The sequence below is a fragment of the Xiphophorus couchianus genome, chromosome 9 (genome assembly GCF_001444195.1).
Source record: "Xiphophorus couchianus chromosome 9, X_couchianus-1.0, whole genome shotgun sequence".
NCBI lineage: Eukaryota > Metazoa > Chordata > Actinopteri > Cyprinodontiformes > Poeciliidae > Xiphophorus > Xiphophorus couchianus.
The window spans coordinates 2,898,550-2,914,928 of NC_040236.1; the positions used below are offsets into that span (position 1 = coordinate 2,898,550).

Sequence of the window (16,379 nt, forward strand, 5' to 3'; positions counted from 1 at the left end):
AGGATTACATCACCTGCGTAGCCTGCAGGGGTAAAAGGATGGCTCCACACTGCAAAGGCTGGAAGGAAAACCCAGACTGTGACAACTTGCTTCAGGAGAGGAGTTTCAACATCACGCATAAGATAAAGAGGAGACAAGAGACAACACTGTGCAGCGCCATAGTGCCAGGAGATTATGGCTCAAGGATGTTATCTGATTGGTACTTCATATGTGGAAATGAAGCGTACATGTTCTTGCCGAAAAATTGGGGAGGACTGTGTGCTGTGGTTCCCTTGATCAACCCGATTGCATTCATCAGGAAAGCACAGGATGATTCACACACCCGCTCCAAACGAACGGTTATGTCAGAGGTCAAAAGATGGGGAGGCCTCACAACACATACTGGAGTTCCATGGGAATTCAGGATTTGGAACGGCGGAGAAAAAATTTATGCAAAGTCTGTTTCCGTGGGTTGGAATAGGTGAGATTCGGGACCATGTTGAGATAAACAGGTACGGATTACTGCGATTAATCAACATCACATACCAGCTGGCCAATGGCACCATGGAAGAACTGACTGAACTGAGAAACATGGTTATGCAAAATCGTGTTGTCCTGGATTTCCTCACGGCCCCTCAGGGAGGGGTCTGTAAAATCATTGGCCCAACGTGCTGTACTTTTGTACCTGATGAAACAGGTACTGGAGGAACTATTTCTGATGCTCTATATGAGCTGGAAGATCTAAAACAATATGTAGAAAGTGGAACACGCGGCTCAACTTCTTTTGATTTGCTTTCATGGCTTACATCTGGACCATGGTGGAATTTGCTGTTAAAGCTTGTGACACCTATTCTGGTTGTTTTAGTTCTGTTCTGCCTTTTTACGGGTTGCATTATTCCTTGTCTACAAAAAATGATGTTTAAAACAATTAACACAACTGTTATCAGCTATCAGTTGGCAAAGGCATCATATGAGACAACTGAAGATGACCTGTTTCAAGTTTCTGTCGATTTTCTGAACAATGATGAAGTCCTGTAATAAATAAACGGAAAAATCATTTGCTGAATGATTCCTACACTGAAAATGTTTAAACAAGTGGTGTTAAGGATGAGAAAACTGCTTTTGATTTTTTGCTGTTTCTTTTATTTTATTTTTTTTCATTTATTACATTATTTTCCAATTATTCACTGTGTATTTTCTGTGTTTAGCTTAGAAAAAAAAAAAAAGAAAATCTTGCATTTATTGGTTCTTTTCTTTTCTTTTCTTTGCTTAGCTTTTGCATAATGAAATGATAAAAGGGGGGAATGTTAGAGATTTTTTGGTATTATCATTTTATTTTCTTACTCTAGTTCACATTAAGTCTATAGATCTTTGTGATTTTCTGTTTAAAGTGTTCTCTTCTTTAAATGACCTGGAGGTCACTACTGTCTGTTCAACTTTACGAGAAATAGATAACACTGAGTTTCTCAGACTTTAAACCCTTTTGCAAGAACACCTCCTAATTTAGTAACCACCTGTGAGCAGTCGTATTTTGTTTTCTTGACAGTATTGACCGAGATTTGAACCGGGCTCAGACCTTTGATCAGATATCACATCTGGACCTGGGTTGTTAGATGTTTGGGTTAGAAGCTTTACGACCTCTGCTGTTTTTCCTGACTGCCCCCTTGCCTGTCCTTCTTTGACAATAAAAACAGGAGCCGTTGTAAGGGCAGCCCAGAACGCTCTGTGGAACTGATCGGAGGAGAAGTTTGATAGAGCCTTCCCTTTTGCAAAAGCTCCACGTAAAATTCATATATGTTGTCTGTGGTTCTTTCTTTTATTTAGGTTCGAAAGGAAAATACCTATCACTTCTCTTCCATCAAACAATGGGCTTATTCAGAAGACAGGCTTTAAGCATTTTTACAGCAACACAACAATTCACTTTATACGACACAACGTGCATTGAAATGAATGACAACATAAGGGTGAGAAAGGTCCAATTGACAGTAAAGCATTAAATTTAGTTGGAAGACATGGGTGGGGCAGGGGTCACTCACCAGATGCCGTTTCCACAGGTGCTGACGCCGAAGCACCATGGTCTTTACTATCAGCATACAGGGAACACAGGCCAGGGCAATGAGCACCAGCAGGACCTGGATCCCCATCTGCAGCGGAGGCAGAGCAGAGTCAGCAGCAGATCCCTCAACACGTCAAAAATGGCTACTTTAACCAGATCCAAAAGCTACCAATCAGAGCCAAGAGGCAGGTCTTAGTGCTGTCAATCATACCCTCTGCTAATAGCCTTAGCATTAATGACTGGCTATGCTAGCTGCAGTGTAGCAGAGACCAAATAGGGAAGGCAGGATGAGGATTATTGACAGCGCCAAGACCCTCCTCCTGGCTGATTGGTTGTTTCTAGCAGTGGGAGAAGGAAGAGGAGCTCCATTTTTATTTTCCAGATTATCTGTCTCACAAACTGTCACGACATAGTGACAGTCTCAGCAGATATGTAAAAAAAATTTCCATAAAGGTCAAACTTAAATAAACTGTACTATAATATTCTCATTTCTTGAGATGCACCTGAATTGTTCTCTAAACCTGCCGCTTATAGCTGATGATCAAATCCTTTAGTTTACATCATATGTCAGAAAGGTAAAGTAAAAGTGAGGAGGGTTAGGATCAGGGGCGGGTCTGGGAGGAGGACCTGGCCCGCGTAGAGAGGTTTGTTGGTTGGGTCGTTGTAGTTAAACAGACACATGTTGATGAAGTGGATGAGCAGGCTTGGGGCGTCTTTAGAGGTGAAGGCATCATATGCGGTCCACTTGTAGAAGACGAGCAGGATGAGGTAACCAAACAGGCTGAACATGAAGACTATTTCTGGGATGAAGCCCAGAAAGATGTTCAGAGGCTTCTTAAAGTACCTGCAGAGCAGCAAGTTGGAGAAGAACATGGTCAACATCAGAGATCTGCAAAAGGTACTAAATATGTATATCTACTCTATAACAAGATAAAGTCTTTTTTCTTCATTCTGACTAAGATTTTCCTGTTTTAGGTCATCTAGGATTAACTAAATTATTTCAATTTGCTAAATGTCAAAATATTTAAGGGTATTTTTTGTTTGTTTGTTTGATTTTCTTCCCAGTTTTTCAGAAGAAATCAGAAGTTTCCGTCCATTTTCTCCTGACAGAACTGGTGGTACTGATTTGTTACATACACACCCATACACACAACCCCACGCACGCACACACGCCTTCACAGCTCTGCCCACTAGCATTTTCTCTGTGACTGAGATCAGGACTTTGTGAAGGAGAGTCTAAAACACTGATTCTGTTGTCCTTCAGCCACTTTGTAGCCAATTTGGTGGAATTGTACAACATTTAAAGTCTTAAAATGTGACTAAAAATTTCAACATGTTTGTTCCTGAATAAAAAAAACATCCTTTTTTGTGGGGGAGTGCACCAGTCCTTCCTGCAGCAAAACAATTCACAATTTGCAAACTATAATCTCCCGTTTAATGTTGCTTTTTGTGAGTGTCCTTTCTCTCGGAGTGGCATTTCAGCCCATGTAGGTACAGGAATGTTAAAACTATCTGCTTTTAACTGTATGAGCAACAGTATGCTCCCAGTTTGTTCTGGGAGCATACAAATATTATGAAAGTCACACCAGATAGTCACTCGAATGAAGATAATGTTGTCCACAATAAACGTGAAGAAAAACACATGAGTGTGCAGCTCAGGAAATCGTACAGGTGGTTGAAGAGACTCAGAGAGACTCCAAACAGCATGTGGATGACGCCGAGGATCACTGACATCTTCATCTTGAATGAGTTCAGGAAAGTCAGCTTGTTGGTAGCAACATTCCAGATCTGCAAAGACAACACGGTGCGGCTCATCGTTTATTTAATCCAAAATACTTGTTTATCATTATTAAGCTGTTTGCACATGTGATAAACTGATGTAGGGCTGAAACAATGATTTTGTACTATTGAAATAATCATCAGTAATTGATTAATCGTTAACTGCATACAAAGTCAAAAAGAACATTTACAAAAAGAACAACATGTACCGTATATACGTGTATACATGTGTATACTGTATATATATATATATATATATATATATATATATATATATATATATATATATATATATATATATATATATAACATTTAATGTATTGATGCTAAGTCCAGCAGAAAGAAAGGTTGAGCTTTTCACATACTGATGTTAAGAGGATTTTTTAGATGCATCCTTTGTGTTCACCAATGTTGTTATTACAATAAAATGCTGATTTTCTTATGCAAAAATTGAATTATTTGTTTATTTAGTTCTTTCAATGTATTTCGATATTGTATAAAAAGGGTTATGTGGTTAAATGAAAAACCTGCAGAATGTACCAATTGTTTTCATACAATTAATCGTCAGGATATTCAGTAGAATAATCGATTAGTAAAATAATCATCAGCCCTAAACTGAATTTATATCTTATGAGTTAAGACATTAATACAGGATAGATCAATGCAGATTCAGCCTTTTGTATTGAGAGATATGAAATATATATGACTTTGTGGTTTAATAATTGTGTCAGTGGTTTACCGGGTCAATCCCAAGAGGATAGGGTCCGTTGAAGACCCCAGGAACAGCTGGATCTAACTGGAGAACTGCATTCCCATCAAGGGTCTCAGACCTGGGACAAATTAACAGCAAATCGTGTCAAACTCCAGGTCCAGGGGCCAAATCCAGCATAGCTTTTTATGTGGCTCTCTAGAGTTCAGAGGGCCACATAAAAAGTACTTTCAAGATAACAATTGAGGGTTAGATATTTTACCAATCAAATTACAGCAGTTTTTATTTAGTGCCAAATATAAAACGATGTTCAATATCATTTCATAAGAAGCACTCATAGAATGCAGCTATTTATTTTAGGGTCGTTTTGTCAGTGCCTCAACCGGCCCTTTGAGGATATTCATGACCTTGATTTGGCTCAAAATGAAAATGAGTTAGGCACACCTGTCATAGATTAGCTACTGTTCCCAGGTTCTGACAAAGGTGTAAATGACTCTGATTAAGAGCTCAGACAGAATTATGACATTTGACTTGAGGGAAGCTGAAGAGAGCAGCTGACTTACGACCAGTTGGCTCCTTTAGGACTGAACATGGGCCTGACGCTCCAACCAGAGCCAAACATGTTCAGAGACTTGGAGAAGCAGTCGTTGTAGATGATGCCTGTGTAGACTGAGAAGATCCCCATCAGAAGGACGATGTAGCGACCAGCAAAAATCATGTTGAACATCTGCAATCCCAAAGGACAGCTTTAGACGGCCTCTCTGCCTGGGTTGTGGGTCTCTGGGGCCTCATGCATAAAGCATCCGTGCACACAAAAAAGTGCGGCGCCATATTTTATGCACAAGTCGGCATGTATAAAAATTTACTTTGCGTCAAAGTTTGCTAAATGTACGCACACTTTTTCGCTGGCGTGAAAATGTGTGGACAATATCAAACTACAAAGCGTCACAGCTCACCTAAATACACTGAAATCTGACTACATTCAGTTTTATTTAGACCAAGAAGCATCAAACCCGATGTTTTTCAAGATTTTAATATTTTATTGTTTAAACGTAAACGATGAAACTGAACCGCATTTATCCTCAAACAATAAGCTAACACACACACAAAATAAAGAAAATAAAAATAAAAGTAAGTAAAAACCTCGCTCGAATGTAAATAGTACTTTTTCTCAGTTTTTGTTTCATAAAGATGTAACGCATCGATCCGTGCGCCAAAGCGCAAAATGCCTGGGGTAATTTCATTCTCACTAAAATTGGATCAGCAGATTAACTCCAACCTGCTGATTAAAAATAATCAACAGGTGTGATTATTTTTAAGGTGATCAAGGTATGTATGCAATCACACGTATATAAGTAGCTGCGCAAAGGTGAGCTGAGTAATTGTGGCTCTGATGGAGAACATCGCCAACAGAAGGATTCAGAGGGAACCTGTGTACAGAGATCATAATGATCTGCTGGGAAATGTTGATGATGGTTTATGAGCGTTTAGATTAATCCAGACTGATCATCCTGGAGCTCTGGGAAAAACTTAAAGAAGGAGCCATGTGGTACCGGTACCGGTCCAGCTGCAGTCTTCCTTCAGTCAAGTCGCCCGCTTTGTGAATGCGCCTTATGGACATAAAGCATTCTACTATTTAGAATAAACGTCCACATTCCCACTCAAAGGACTCTCTGACTCGCTGTCTGTCTTTAAATCCCATCTGAATGCTCTGCTGTTCAAACAGGCAGGATCTCTTTATTTTTTAATTTTTTTATTTGGATTTTTTTTTTTCTTTAAAATGTATTTTTATTTTTGTGAGGTGACATTATGTGTCCTCAAAGCACCTTTAAAATAAAATATATAAGCATTGTTATTGTAAATACTTATACTGCTTCAAACAAGGATGTTGCCATGGTTATTGCTTCACGTGGTGGCAGACTTCCGGGTATTTATACTAATTTACATATGTATTTATGGAAGCGACAGGGCGGACCAGCAGCTGTGCTCTGTTTCCCGCAAATTAGGATTTATAAAGGAAAGGTGTGCGTCCACGTGCGTGCATCCGATTTTTTTTTGTGCTCTGCACTTTTCTAAATTTTTCCATATGCCAAGTAGTGTGCACTGCGCACTCTTTTATGCACGAGGCCCCTGGTGTTTTTCTGAGCACTGGTACCTCGTTGTCGCTTTTCTGTGCGAGGATTCGACTCTCTCTGAGGACCAAGTACAGGGCAGCAGCGGTCATCAACACCCCATGACCCATATCACCAAACATCACAGCAAACAGGAAGGGAAAGGTGATAATGGTGTATGGAGCTGCAGCACAGGAGAGGAAAAGGTGGAAACGGTCAATGTTTAGATAATATGATGGTGATAAATGCCTTCAGTCATTTAAACAGAACTGGAATCACATGGAAAGAAGCTAATACTTGAAATTTGAAATTTATTCCAGTTTTTATTGTCCTATGGTGCCAATACTTTCATGCACGTTGCTGGGAACACAACTATTAAAAATGATAAATAAACCATGTCATTTCTAAATCACTTGACATGAAACTCTTGGTGAAACATTTAGAACATTTAGTTATCTGTTCTTCTGGAATGGTGTAATGATGGAGCAGGTTCGACTGAAGCTGTTCGATCTTCAGAGGCCATGTGAGAAACCTAACAGCGCTGGATTTTCGTCTCTGGGGAGCTCTGCTCACGAACAATCAACGAAGCTAAACCACAGGCAGGACATCCTGTTAATTATACAGAGCTATGCAGGGTAAAAACCCATCAGGCAGGGAGACCGTCACATTCATGTCCTCTGGACCTCCTGGATGAGTCGTTGCATTCATTTTGGTTCTCCACTGCTCCATGGTTTCTCCACCAGTGGATAGTGGTTCCCACTGTGGAGTCACCAGGCCTTTCAAACTGAAAGCTATCAGTGAATCTCATTTGTTCTTCAATTTCTTTCGATCACTTTACTGATCTTTCAGCCTACTTCCTGTTGTTTGAAAGGTTCAATATGATATCATGACTTTAATGGTCTAACAATACAATACTTTACACAAAGGCTCTGGTTGGAATTGTTTTTCCTTCAATAAATGAAATTATAAAGTGAAACTCAGGTTATGCTTTGCTGCTATTAAAATTTGTCCACTGGAAATATTGAAGTGGAACAAAAAAAAATCATAAAACTCACTAAGGATTCAAATACTTTTTCACAGCATTTTCTCTGCCCTGATGCTGCTATGCTAATCAGCTATGTTAACTACATATAAATAGTCACACTTATTGTCTCTCGTTTCATTCAAACAGGCACAGACACAAGCTTCAGGATGCAGACAGTCATTTTGTGTAAAACCTGGATTTATTTCCCGGTAGTTCCCGATCCCATAGGCATCAACGATGTTCTGGAAGCCCGACGTGAACTTGTTGGTCTTGTTGAAGGTTGGTGGGGTCTGCTTGGTCTGCATCCTGTTCAGGATGGAAGGCACCGTCGAGCCGCTCCTCTCCTGTCAAACAAAGCCTTCGTTTTCAGGATCAGTATAACAATCATACGTCCAGTGGAATCAGTGACTTTTGTATTGAAGTGCTCATACTGTGATTCTGAAAATAAAAATAGAAAGAACATTTTCAGTCTTTAAAAAAATTTTAGACACACTAATTAGAAATGCTGTTTTTATTAAACAGACTTTTGAATCAATTTACTCAGTAGTTCATCAATTTTACAATAGAAGCTACTTCACTGAGGATTATTTACCTTGAAGTTTAGTGCTGATAACCCACATGAAGCTGAAACACCTGGGTTGTGTGTGGGGGGGAGGGGGTGGAGGTGTGTGTGAGGGGTCGGGGGGTGGGGGGGTAGCCGTGTGGGTGTGTGTGTGTGTAATGAACCAATAAACAGGTCAACACACCGTTCCTCTGCGCAGAGCAAACTGGATGGAGTCCAGGTCTGAGACGGGACACCACACTTCAGCGATCAGACATTTCTGAGTGACGTCGATGTTGCAGAGGTTCAGGGTGTGATAGATGGCCTTCATCTTCCTCACTTTGATGAACCAAACCCTCATGGTCTTAGAGGCAGCCTGCAGCACGCGCTGGCGGTGGTCTTCGGTTTGGTTCAGAACCTAAAGCAGTAGGGGAGGGGGAAGAAGAGCTTTCAGTACCGACCAGAACCAGCTGCCCGGATTTCTGCTCTGGATGTTCCAGGATAAGCAAAGGAAACATTGCTGTGCTTGTAGTCATAACAACCAGAGCTGGGGTATTCATGAAAAGAAAATTGGTCCTGTGCACTACATCGCACATTGGCTTAAATAAAGTCTTTCAGTACAAAAACCAACATTATCATAAAGCATGAAAAACAATTCTCCGCAAATCTCTTCAATAACTTTCTTCTCTTGGTTCTGCATCACAGTCAGTAAAGCTACAGTATGTCACTTTTACAAAAACATGTTTTTTATATATTTGTTAAAACTGTTAACATGAGACAGATAATCTGTAAAATCAAACTCATCCACCTCGTCCCACTGCTCTGTACCTACAGAAGTGCATCGCTCCTGGTCACAAAGGAGGAGGGCCTTAGTGCAGGCAATCGTGCTTGTGTATGCGCTTTTATGTGCCTCTTCCTGTCTCATGCCACTGTGCCCCTGAGCAAGACTCTTAACCCCAAGTTGCCTAGCAATTAGGACGGTGTGTGAGTGTGTGCCCATGAGTCATTGTGGCTGAATGTGGCCTGTGTGTGTAAAACACTCCGACTGGAAAAGCTCTGTACAAGTTCAGTCCATTTAATAATGTTATTGGAATGCATAAGATATGTCTTATTTTTACTTTCTTTGAATCCAAGCCTGCTCTGTATTACAGCAGGGTGTAACACACACAGAGGTGACTAACTTCTACAGCCAAATCCAAGCTTTTTTCCTGCCATTCATTTGTGGAGAAGAAAACATCTTTACACAATGAGACTTTCATAAACTCACAGAAAAGCACCTCTAATCAAAGAGAACTGAGAACAGGCCAGAACAAAGGTGTTCTGCAGCACAATGTTCCTGATGAATTACCGCTTTGTTTGGTGGGTTCTAGTAAAACAAGGAGACCCAAAAGCCTTTCTGATAAATATCCTGTATGAACAAAGGCTGGAGAGGAGTTGAGGCACAGATAAAATCCTGGAGAACCCCTCAATCTGTCTGCTTTGTTCATGATGAGGTTTATCTTTCATCTGGCAAAGACATAAAGTAATAAAACTGAACTAAAAGTGAATTCTCTGGAGTCAATGTGCAATAAAAACATGCTTAAAGAGACAACATGTCATTTATGGAAGAGCAGAGCAGCTAAACAGAAAATCTCAGCTTTTCGCTAAATATTCTCTCAAGTTGAACATCTGCTTCTGTAATTTATTTGACTAAACAAACTCTACTTAAAACAGACAACAACTCACCATTTGGAGGTCCTCGATGCGGCTGTTGACTCCAGCCAGCATCTCTTTCCTCTCCTGGGGCGTCTCTGGGCATGGGTAGAGAGACGCTCGGAACCTGGAGGAATTCACCGGATCACCAGGTGGACAGAACTGAACCCAGTTTCTAAGACTTCAAAGACTCTAATCCAGTATGAAATGAAAACCCAAAACTAAATGCAGTTCTCTGAATAGTGTCCAGTGACAAAAAGGAAAAATGTTAACGGGATTCGTTTTTATACCAAATATATTTGGTTTGTATATTCAGAACCTATTCCAACCCTAACTTGCAGTAAATTACAATCAAATGAGATGAAAATCTTTGTTGTTTTTTGTTGTACAAATGAAATCAGCTAAAACTAGCTAAGTAGCTAAAACATCCATTTTTAATGTGTGACATTAAATTAGTTTCCTGTTTTAGACTGTAAAGATTATCTATACAATTTTAAGCTGCTAAATGCCAGACTATGTAGAGAGATTTTCTAACAACTTTCTTCATATTCATGTGTTTCCCTCCATTTCCACTGTTTTTGGTAAAATTTCCTTTAAAATGCCTGAATTGGGTCAAATTTTTCATTTTTTCCTCCCACAAGCTACTTACAAAAGTCCCCTATAATTTTGCCCCACTCCTGCTGACGAGAACCAGTGATACTAAGCCAGGTTTGGAGGCCTCCCTGCTCACACACACCTCCCTGCTCACACACACCTTCTCAGCTCTCAGGACTTTGTGATGGACACTCCAAAATCACTGACTTTGTTTGTCATTAAGCCTGATTTTTACATTATGATCTCAAGTGAGCACAGCTCATATGGAGAGCATCTAATCACAGTCCTCACATCTGAATCAAACAGCTGAATTTATTCTTCCTCCTCCTCTTCTTCTCTTGAGAAGAAGAATGAGGCAAACCAACCCATGGTGCATTTACCACAGTAATACTGCCCCTTTCAGACATACCTCACTATTTCTAATATATTCCAATAATTGCAAGTTCCCATTTCATGTTTTCACATATGGAAAAATGAATTATTAATTTTTAATAATTTAATAATTCTTTATTTAATCAGGTAAACCCCATTGAGATCTAGATCTCATTTTCAAGAGGGACCCATAATGAAAGACACATAATGCCTGTATGTCCAGTTATAAGAGGTGATATGTGTCCCAGAATGCATGATGCCATGCACCCTGGGGCACAAGGACCCCTGAATCCTCTGAAAAATGGTCTGAAGAAACCCTTCCTCACTGTGTGTAGAATGCTGTTTATTTCACACAGACTAGAGACAATCCAATCTCTGATCAGAATAGATGTTAGTGCACAGTGTGAAAGAGAGACTCTAGACAGTGAGGAGTAGTGCAGCTGGGGACTGCTTCTCCTCTACATACAAACCAAAGGAGTCTCCAGATGAGCTAAAACCTCCAGGTTCATCCTTATCATATTCTTCCATTCCTTAACTCGTATTAATCCAGTAAACTATGATTATGTTGATAAGTGCCCTCCTCCTGAATGTGCTTTTATTGATACTCACTCAGAGCATATATTCACTTTAGCTGAACAATATTCCAATCTAAAGCCATGACTGTTAACAATATGAAGGAAAAGCAGGAAAACAGCTGGCCCACCCTTCACAGATCTTCTTCACCCTGTTCTTGAGTTGATCACCCTGGAAGAAGATGATGAACACCGACTTGTGAACTTGGTCCCCCTATAAGAAAAAGGAAGATACATTAAAATACAGAGCAAGTTTGGATAAATTAGTGTGGAGAATTTCTCCTGAATCTTTTGTGCTTGCTGTTCAGCTACAGTTAATTCATGCCCACTACTGCGCTCTGTCTGAAATTCCTTCTGTCTGATGCTGACCGTGGTAGGGTCCTCCAGAGGGTCTTCAATCTCCGCCTTCCGTAGGAAGACATTACCACGACACACTCTCCACAGCATCCGCTCGAAGGTGGGAATTCTCTCTCTGCTGATCACTCCAGCAACAAACCTGCATGAAGAACACATTAGGAGAAGTGCTGTCTTTGAGTTATGGTTCATTACTTAGGATTCAGGTTAGAATCAGGCAATAGAAATTAATAAAAAATGAATGGAAATCAATGTGCAGTCCTTGTGAAGATAGAAAGACACAAAGTGTGTGTGTGTGTGTGTTTGGGCGCGTGCGTGTGTGTTTGAGTCTAATTCACTTTTTCAATAACTCAGTTGATAGGATTTTTTTGTCAGCCCTCACAAAAATTCTTGTGTGAATGTTTTTTAAACGAGGTTACTCATAACCATCATGATGAAACATGTGATCTGTGTATCATTTTGACACACAGATCACATGAGGAAAAAAAAGATAGGAACTCCAAAAGATAAGACAGCTAATTGTTAATATTAAAAAAATGAATGTTGCAGGCTCTAACAATGGGTCACTTCTTCTGTCAAGTTATTCATTAAAAATCTTTAATAAACTTAAAGACAGCATGTAATTAAACTGTTGTTTAACCCTAACCCTAAATTATACGAACTTTAAAGGTAGTGTCTAAAATAATATTTCAAAGATGTTGATTTTTTAAATTAATATGTCAAAACACATCCAAGTTAATACATGAGCAGCTGAAACAACAGGAAGCTGATACATTCATTACCCCAGCCTGAGGGGGGCCCCGCGGCCCCCCTCACTGCCCTCCATCAGCGCTGACGACTCCTCCAGCAGGTTGGGATCTTCCATCTAGCAAAGAAATCTTCATCACTTCCTTCTACATGATAACCATGGATTTGTTTTATTGGTTTGGCTGCAATGCTGCTCTTCATTAAACAAAGTACAAACAGAGAATGTGTGTGTTCACATGAGCAAACCTCATCAAAGAATTGCTGGGTTCTGTGCAGGATGTGTTTGAGTTCCGTCAGCTCCAGGAAGTTCTTCTTCAGGGCTTCTTGGTTGGTGTTGATCTCCTTCAGTTCATTCTCCAGCTTCTCAAACGTGGCCTGCCGAGTGTGAGGCATTACGGTTACGTATAGTGTGAAAGCTAAAACACGATGCTGAATATTTGAGTGCAGAGAAAACCATATGTGTTACAGATGAAACATTTGTTTGAATGAGGAAGATTTGTGCCAACCTCCAGGTCGATCATGTCTCTGGGAAAAGGAACTTCTGGATTCTCTCCAGTGTCCACCATCGGGATGCTCGCCTTCTTGATCTCCTTCTCAACAAACCCTGTTTGACCAGAAATTCTGTTATGTACAGAGAAAAAATGATTTTGTATACACTAAAAATAGTAGTGGTGGGATTTGAAGTTAATTTTGGGTTCTGTAATTAATTGATCTCAGATCGAACACCATATATTGACAAAAAAGCAACATTTGCATTTGAAAAACGCTGCTAAATTATTGAACAAATAGCTCAACAACAAAGATGTTTATAATTTCTTGTTTATTTCTTCATCCATTCATCCATCCATTTTCTAACACCCTTGTCCCTAGTGGGGTCGAGAGGTGCTGGTGTCTATCTCTAGCTAACGTTCCGGGCGAGAGGCGGGGTCACCCTGGACAGGTCACCAGTCTGTCACATTCTTCAACCATCAAATTGGTGCAAAGTTCTATTATATCCATTCAACTTTCCAATGTTTCAGGAAGTCCTGATCATTCATGAAACTTATTTAGAAATGGGAACTGTGTTGGGTGCTGTGGTGGCGCAGGGGTTAAGCACAACCCACATATTAAGGCCATAGTCCTTGACGTGGCCGTCGCAGGTTCGATTCCCTTTGCTGCATGTCTTCCCCTTCTCTCATTACCCTCTTTTCTGTCAATTAACTATCAAATAAAGGCCATTAGAGCCAATAAAGACTTAAACAAAATATGAACTGTTGACGCTGACATTAGCATCTGTGCTGCTGCTACATGCTTAGCATTGAGATGATATGTTAGGTAGGCATGTCATGTCACAATAATCAATAAATCAATTAATCACATGATAAATTAAAACAAACTCAATTATTTCATTGGCATGATTAATCATTTATCTCTTTTTTCTCTCTTTCTACCAAAAACTGGATGATAAAAAGTCTTCAGTCTGGTTCTTTGATCTCAACTTGCCCTTTTTTAAAGGACAATTTTGTTTACAAAGACTTCAATATTCATTTTACTTGTTGTTTTGTTTGCTTATTTTGTATATTTAAAGTGTATTCCACAACCTATTATCAATTAGGATTATCAAAATTATTTATGTTTGAGATATATATATCTTTTATTACCTTCTAAAGAGTAAAATAAAATTACATAAACTAAGATTACTGTGGCTAATATATTCAGAGATGCCTGGTTGATAATATTGTAACTTTCTAATTCAAAGCTGAATTCCAGGTTTGAGATCTTAATAAACGAGAGCAACACGGTGTGATCTTTACTCACTTAGCTTCCTGTCCATCTCCTCACATCTTCTCACTTCATTCACAAACTTGCGCTGGAATACGTTGACATCTGGATTCAGCTGTGCAACACAAAACAAATGACATCTCCATTACAAATGATTATCACCAACTCAGTCAAATGGAAATGCTAGGAACGTCTGAAACTTATTCAAATATTTTGAAACAGGATTTAGGATTTATGAACATACATCTCTGAACTGGACCATGCCCAGTTCTCCCAGCTCGCTGACGCAGCAGTAGGCCGCCTCAGACTGGAGGAAGAGCTGGGCCAGTGTCATCTCTTCACTTCTGAACAGTTCCCCCATGGTGACCGTCACACACCAACTCAGCTACAATAGTGACAGACTGAGAACAAGGAGGCTGGAGTCAGGAAACTAGAAAATGCAGCTCAGATACATTCAGCCACATCTTCTTTACGCACTGAAAAAACAGAATGGAGCTACAACTTAATAAAACAACAACGGTGTAATAAAATTGAGTTTATTATGTTTGTTTAACATTACAGCTTGTTAAATAGATTTACTTAGATATACTTAATTCGATTACATGTAACAAATTAATAATTTTTAATTTTTTTTTACGTTGGAGCTCCATTCAATTTTTTTTTTTTTTTTATTTATTCTTTTGTGTGAGCTCCTGATGATCGGACCGGTTCTGAAAATCAGAACCGGTCCCACAGAACTCGGCATCATGGCCGCCTGATGTCCCAGCATCCCTCCCGCTGCAGCTCTGCCCTTCAGCGCTCAAGGACGCCATGATGCTGCAGCCTGCCATCCTCATCCTCACCTCGGATTCTCCATCAGCGCTCTAACCGAGCCTCATACCTGGCAAAGCCGGTAAAACCATTATAGTTCCCGGTATTTAGGACTTCAGCTGTCGCTGATAGTCTCTAGTCTCTACGCGGTCACTGTGTTCCGACACAGAGGAAATATTTGAGTGACGCACTTCCTACGGCTTATTATCTATGAAGCTGCCACAGTGTCTGACGCTGGAAAGCTGGAAAACAGCTCGAAATACTCACATGTATCAAGCTTCCCAGTGAAGGTCCCACCAGCAGCAGCAGCAGCTCCACCAGCAGCTCCGGCTCCAGGAGCAGCGGCTCTTCCTGCTGCCTGTCACGACGTCAGGGATGCTGGATGCTGCGCCGCTCCGCCGCTCCGCGGGACGTCAGGCTGATCCATCAGACCGAGCGGGGAGGTTCAAATACCACCAAGTGTTTATTTTATAAAAAATAAAATTTTTCCAGTCACAAGTCTAATATTTACCTGCCATTTTTTCATATTTATGGCATATCTATTCATATTCGTATTTATTTGAACACATCTGAGTATTATAACATTATGGCAATAGATCAAATTTAGAAATTATTTTATTTCGAAAATCATAACCGGAAAGGAGGATTGATTTATGCAGTTGCACACAAGCTGAAAAAAATAAACACACACCTCAACCAATATGCAAACACCTGCCACTTTATGAGGTATACCATGTCAGTTCCGGGTTGGACCCTCTCTTTGGGCCCAGAACAGCCTGAGGTCTTTACAGCATTTATTCAACAAGGTGTCAGAAACATTCCTCATGGATTTTGGTCCATATTGACTTTATAGCATCAGATTTGTCAGCTGAACATCCATGATGAGAATCTGTTCCTCCACATCCTCAGGTTTCTTCACTGAGATGTGGCGACATGATGGTGAGTTCAGGACACAAACCAGTTCTAACAAGTTCAAACCAGTCTGAGCTTGTTAGAACTCAAGCTGGTTTAGATCTTTATTCTGCTGGAATTGATGGATCAGAGGAAGGGTCAGGGATGGACACGGTCAGTATCAGTACTCATATGGTTTAAATGATGCTCAGCTGGTGTGAAGGGGCCCAGAGTTTTCCAAGTAAATATTCCCCACACCGTGATACCATCATTATTCTTAACTATTGATATAAGCAGAGCCGGCCCAAGGCACAAGAGAACAATGGTCCCCCAGGCCACAAGGGGCCTCCCATACAGACTTGCATTTTAACACAGATCTGAATTTTT

General features: G+C 40.2%; 1 protein-coding gene across 4 annotated transcripts in view; it reads right to left on the reverse strand.

Moving 5' to 3' along the window:
- Positions 1–15,516, reverse strand: part of LOC114150880 (V-type proton ATPase 116 kDa subunit a-like) — a 28,083-nt gene extending 12,567 nt beyond the window's left edge. For all 4 annotated transcript variants that reach the window (XM_028027627.1, XM_028027630.1, XM_028027629.1 and 1 more), the window contains exons 1-17: positions 15,369–15,516; positions 14,536–14,692; positions 14,328–14,406; positions 13,037–13,134; positions 12,777–12,905; positions 12,566–12,648; positions 11,799–11,925; positions 11,561–11,643; positions 9,925–10,018; positions 8,405–8,617; positions 7,852–8,002; positions 6,679–6,818; positions 5,087–5,250; positions 4,554–4,644; positions 3,705–3,823; positions 2,663–2,879; positions 2,016–2,123 (exon numbers count right to left, since the gene is read on the reverse strand). In XM_028027627.1, the coding sequence (XP_027883428.1) occupies positions 2,016–2,123; positions 2,663–2,879; positions 3,705–3,823; positions 4,554–4,644; positions 5,087–5,250; positions 6,679–6,818; positions 7,852–8,002; positions 8,405–8,617; positions 9,925–10,018; positions 11,561–11,643; positions 11,799–11,925; positions 12,566–12,648; positions 12,777–12,905; positions 13,037–13,134; positions 14,328–14,406; positions 14,536–14,652 (2,013 nt within the window). In that variant the 5' untranslated portion in view covers positions 14,653–14,692; positions 15,369–15,516. The remainder of the gene's footprint in view (positions 1–2,015; positions 2,124–2,662; positions 2,880–3,704; positions 3,824–4,553; positions 4,645–5,086; positions 5,251–6,678; positions 6,819–7,851; positions 8,003–8,404; positions 8,618–9,924; positions 10,019–11,560; positions 11,644–11,798; positions 11,926–12,565; positions 12,649–12,776; positions 12,906–13,036; positions 13,135–14,327; positions 14,407–14,535; positions 14,693–15,368) is intronic.
- Between the last annotated feature and the right edge of the window lie 863 nt (positions 15,517–16,379).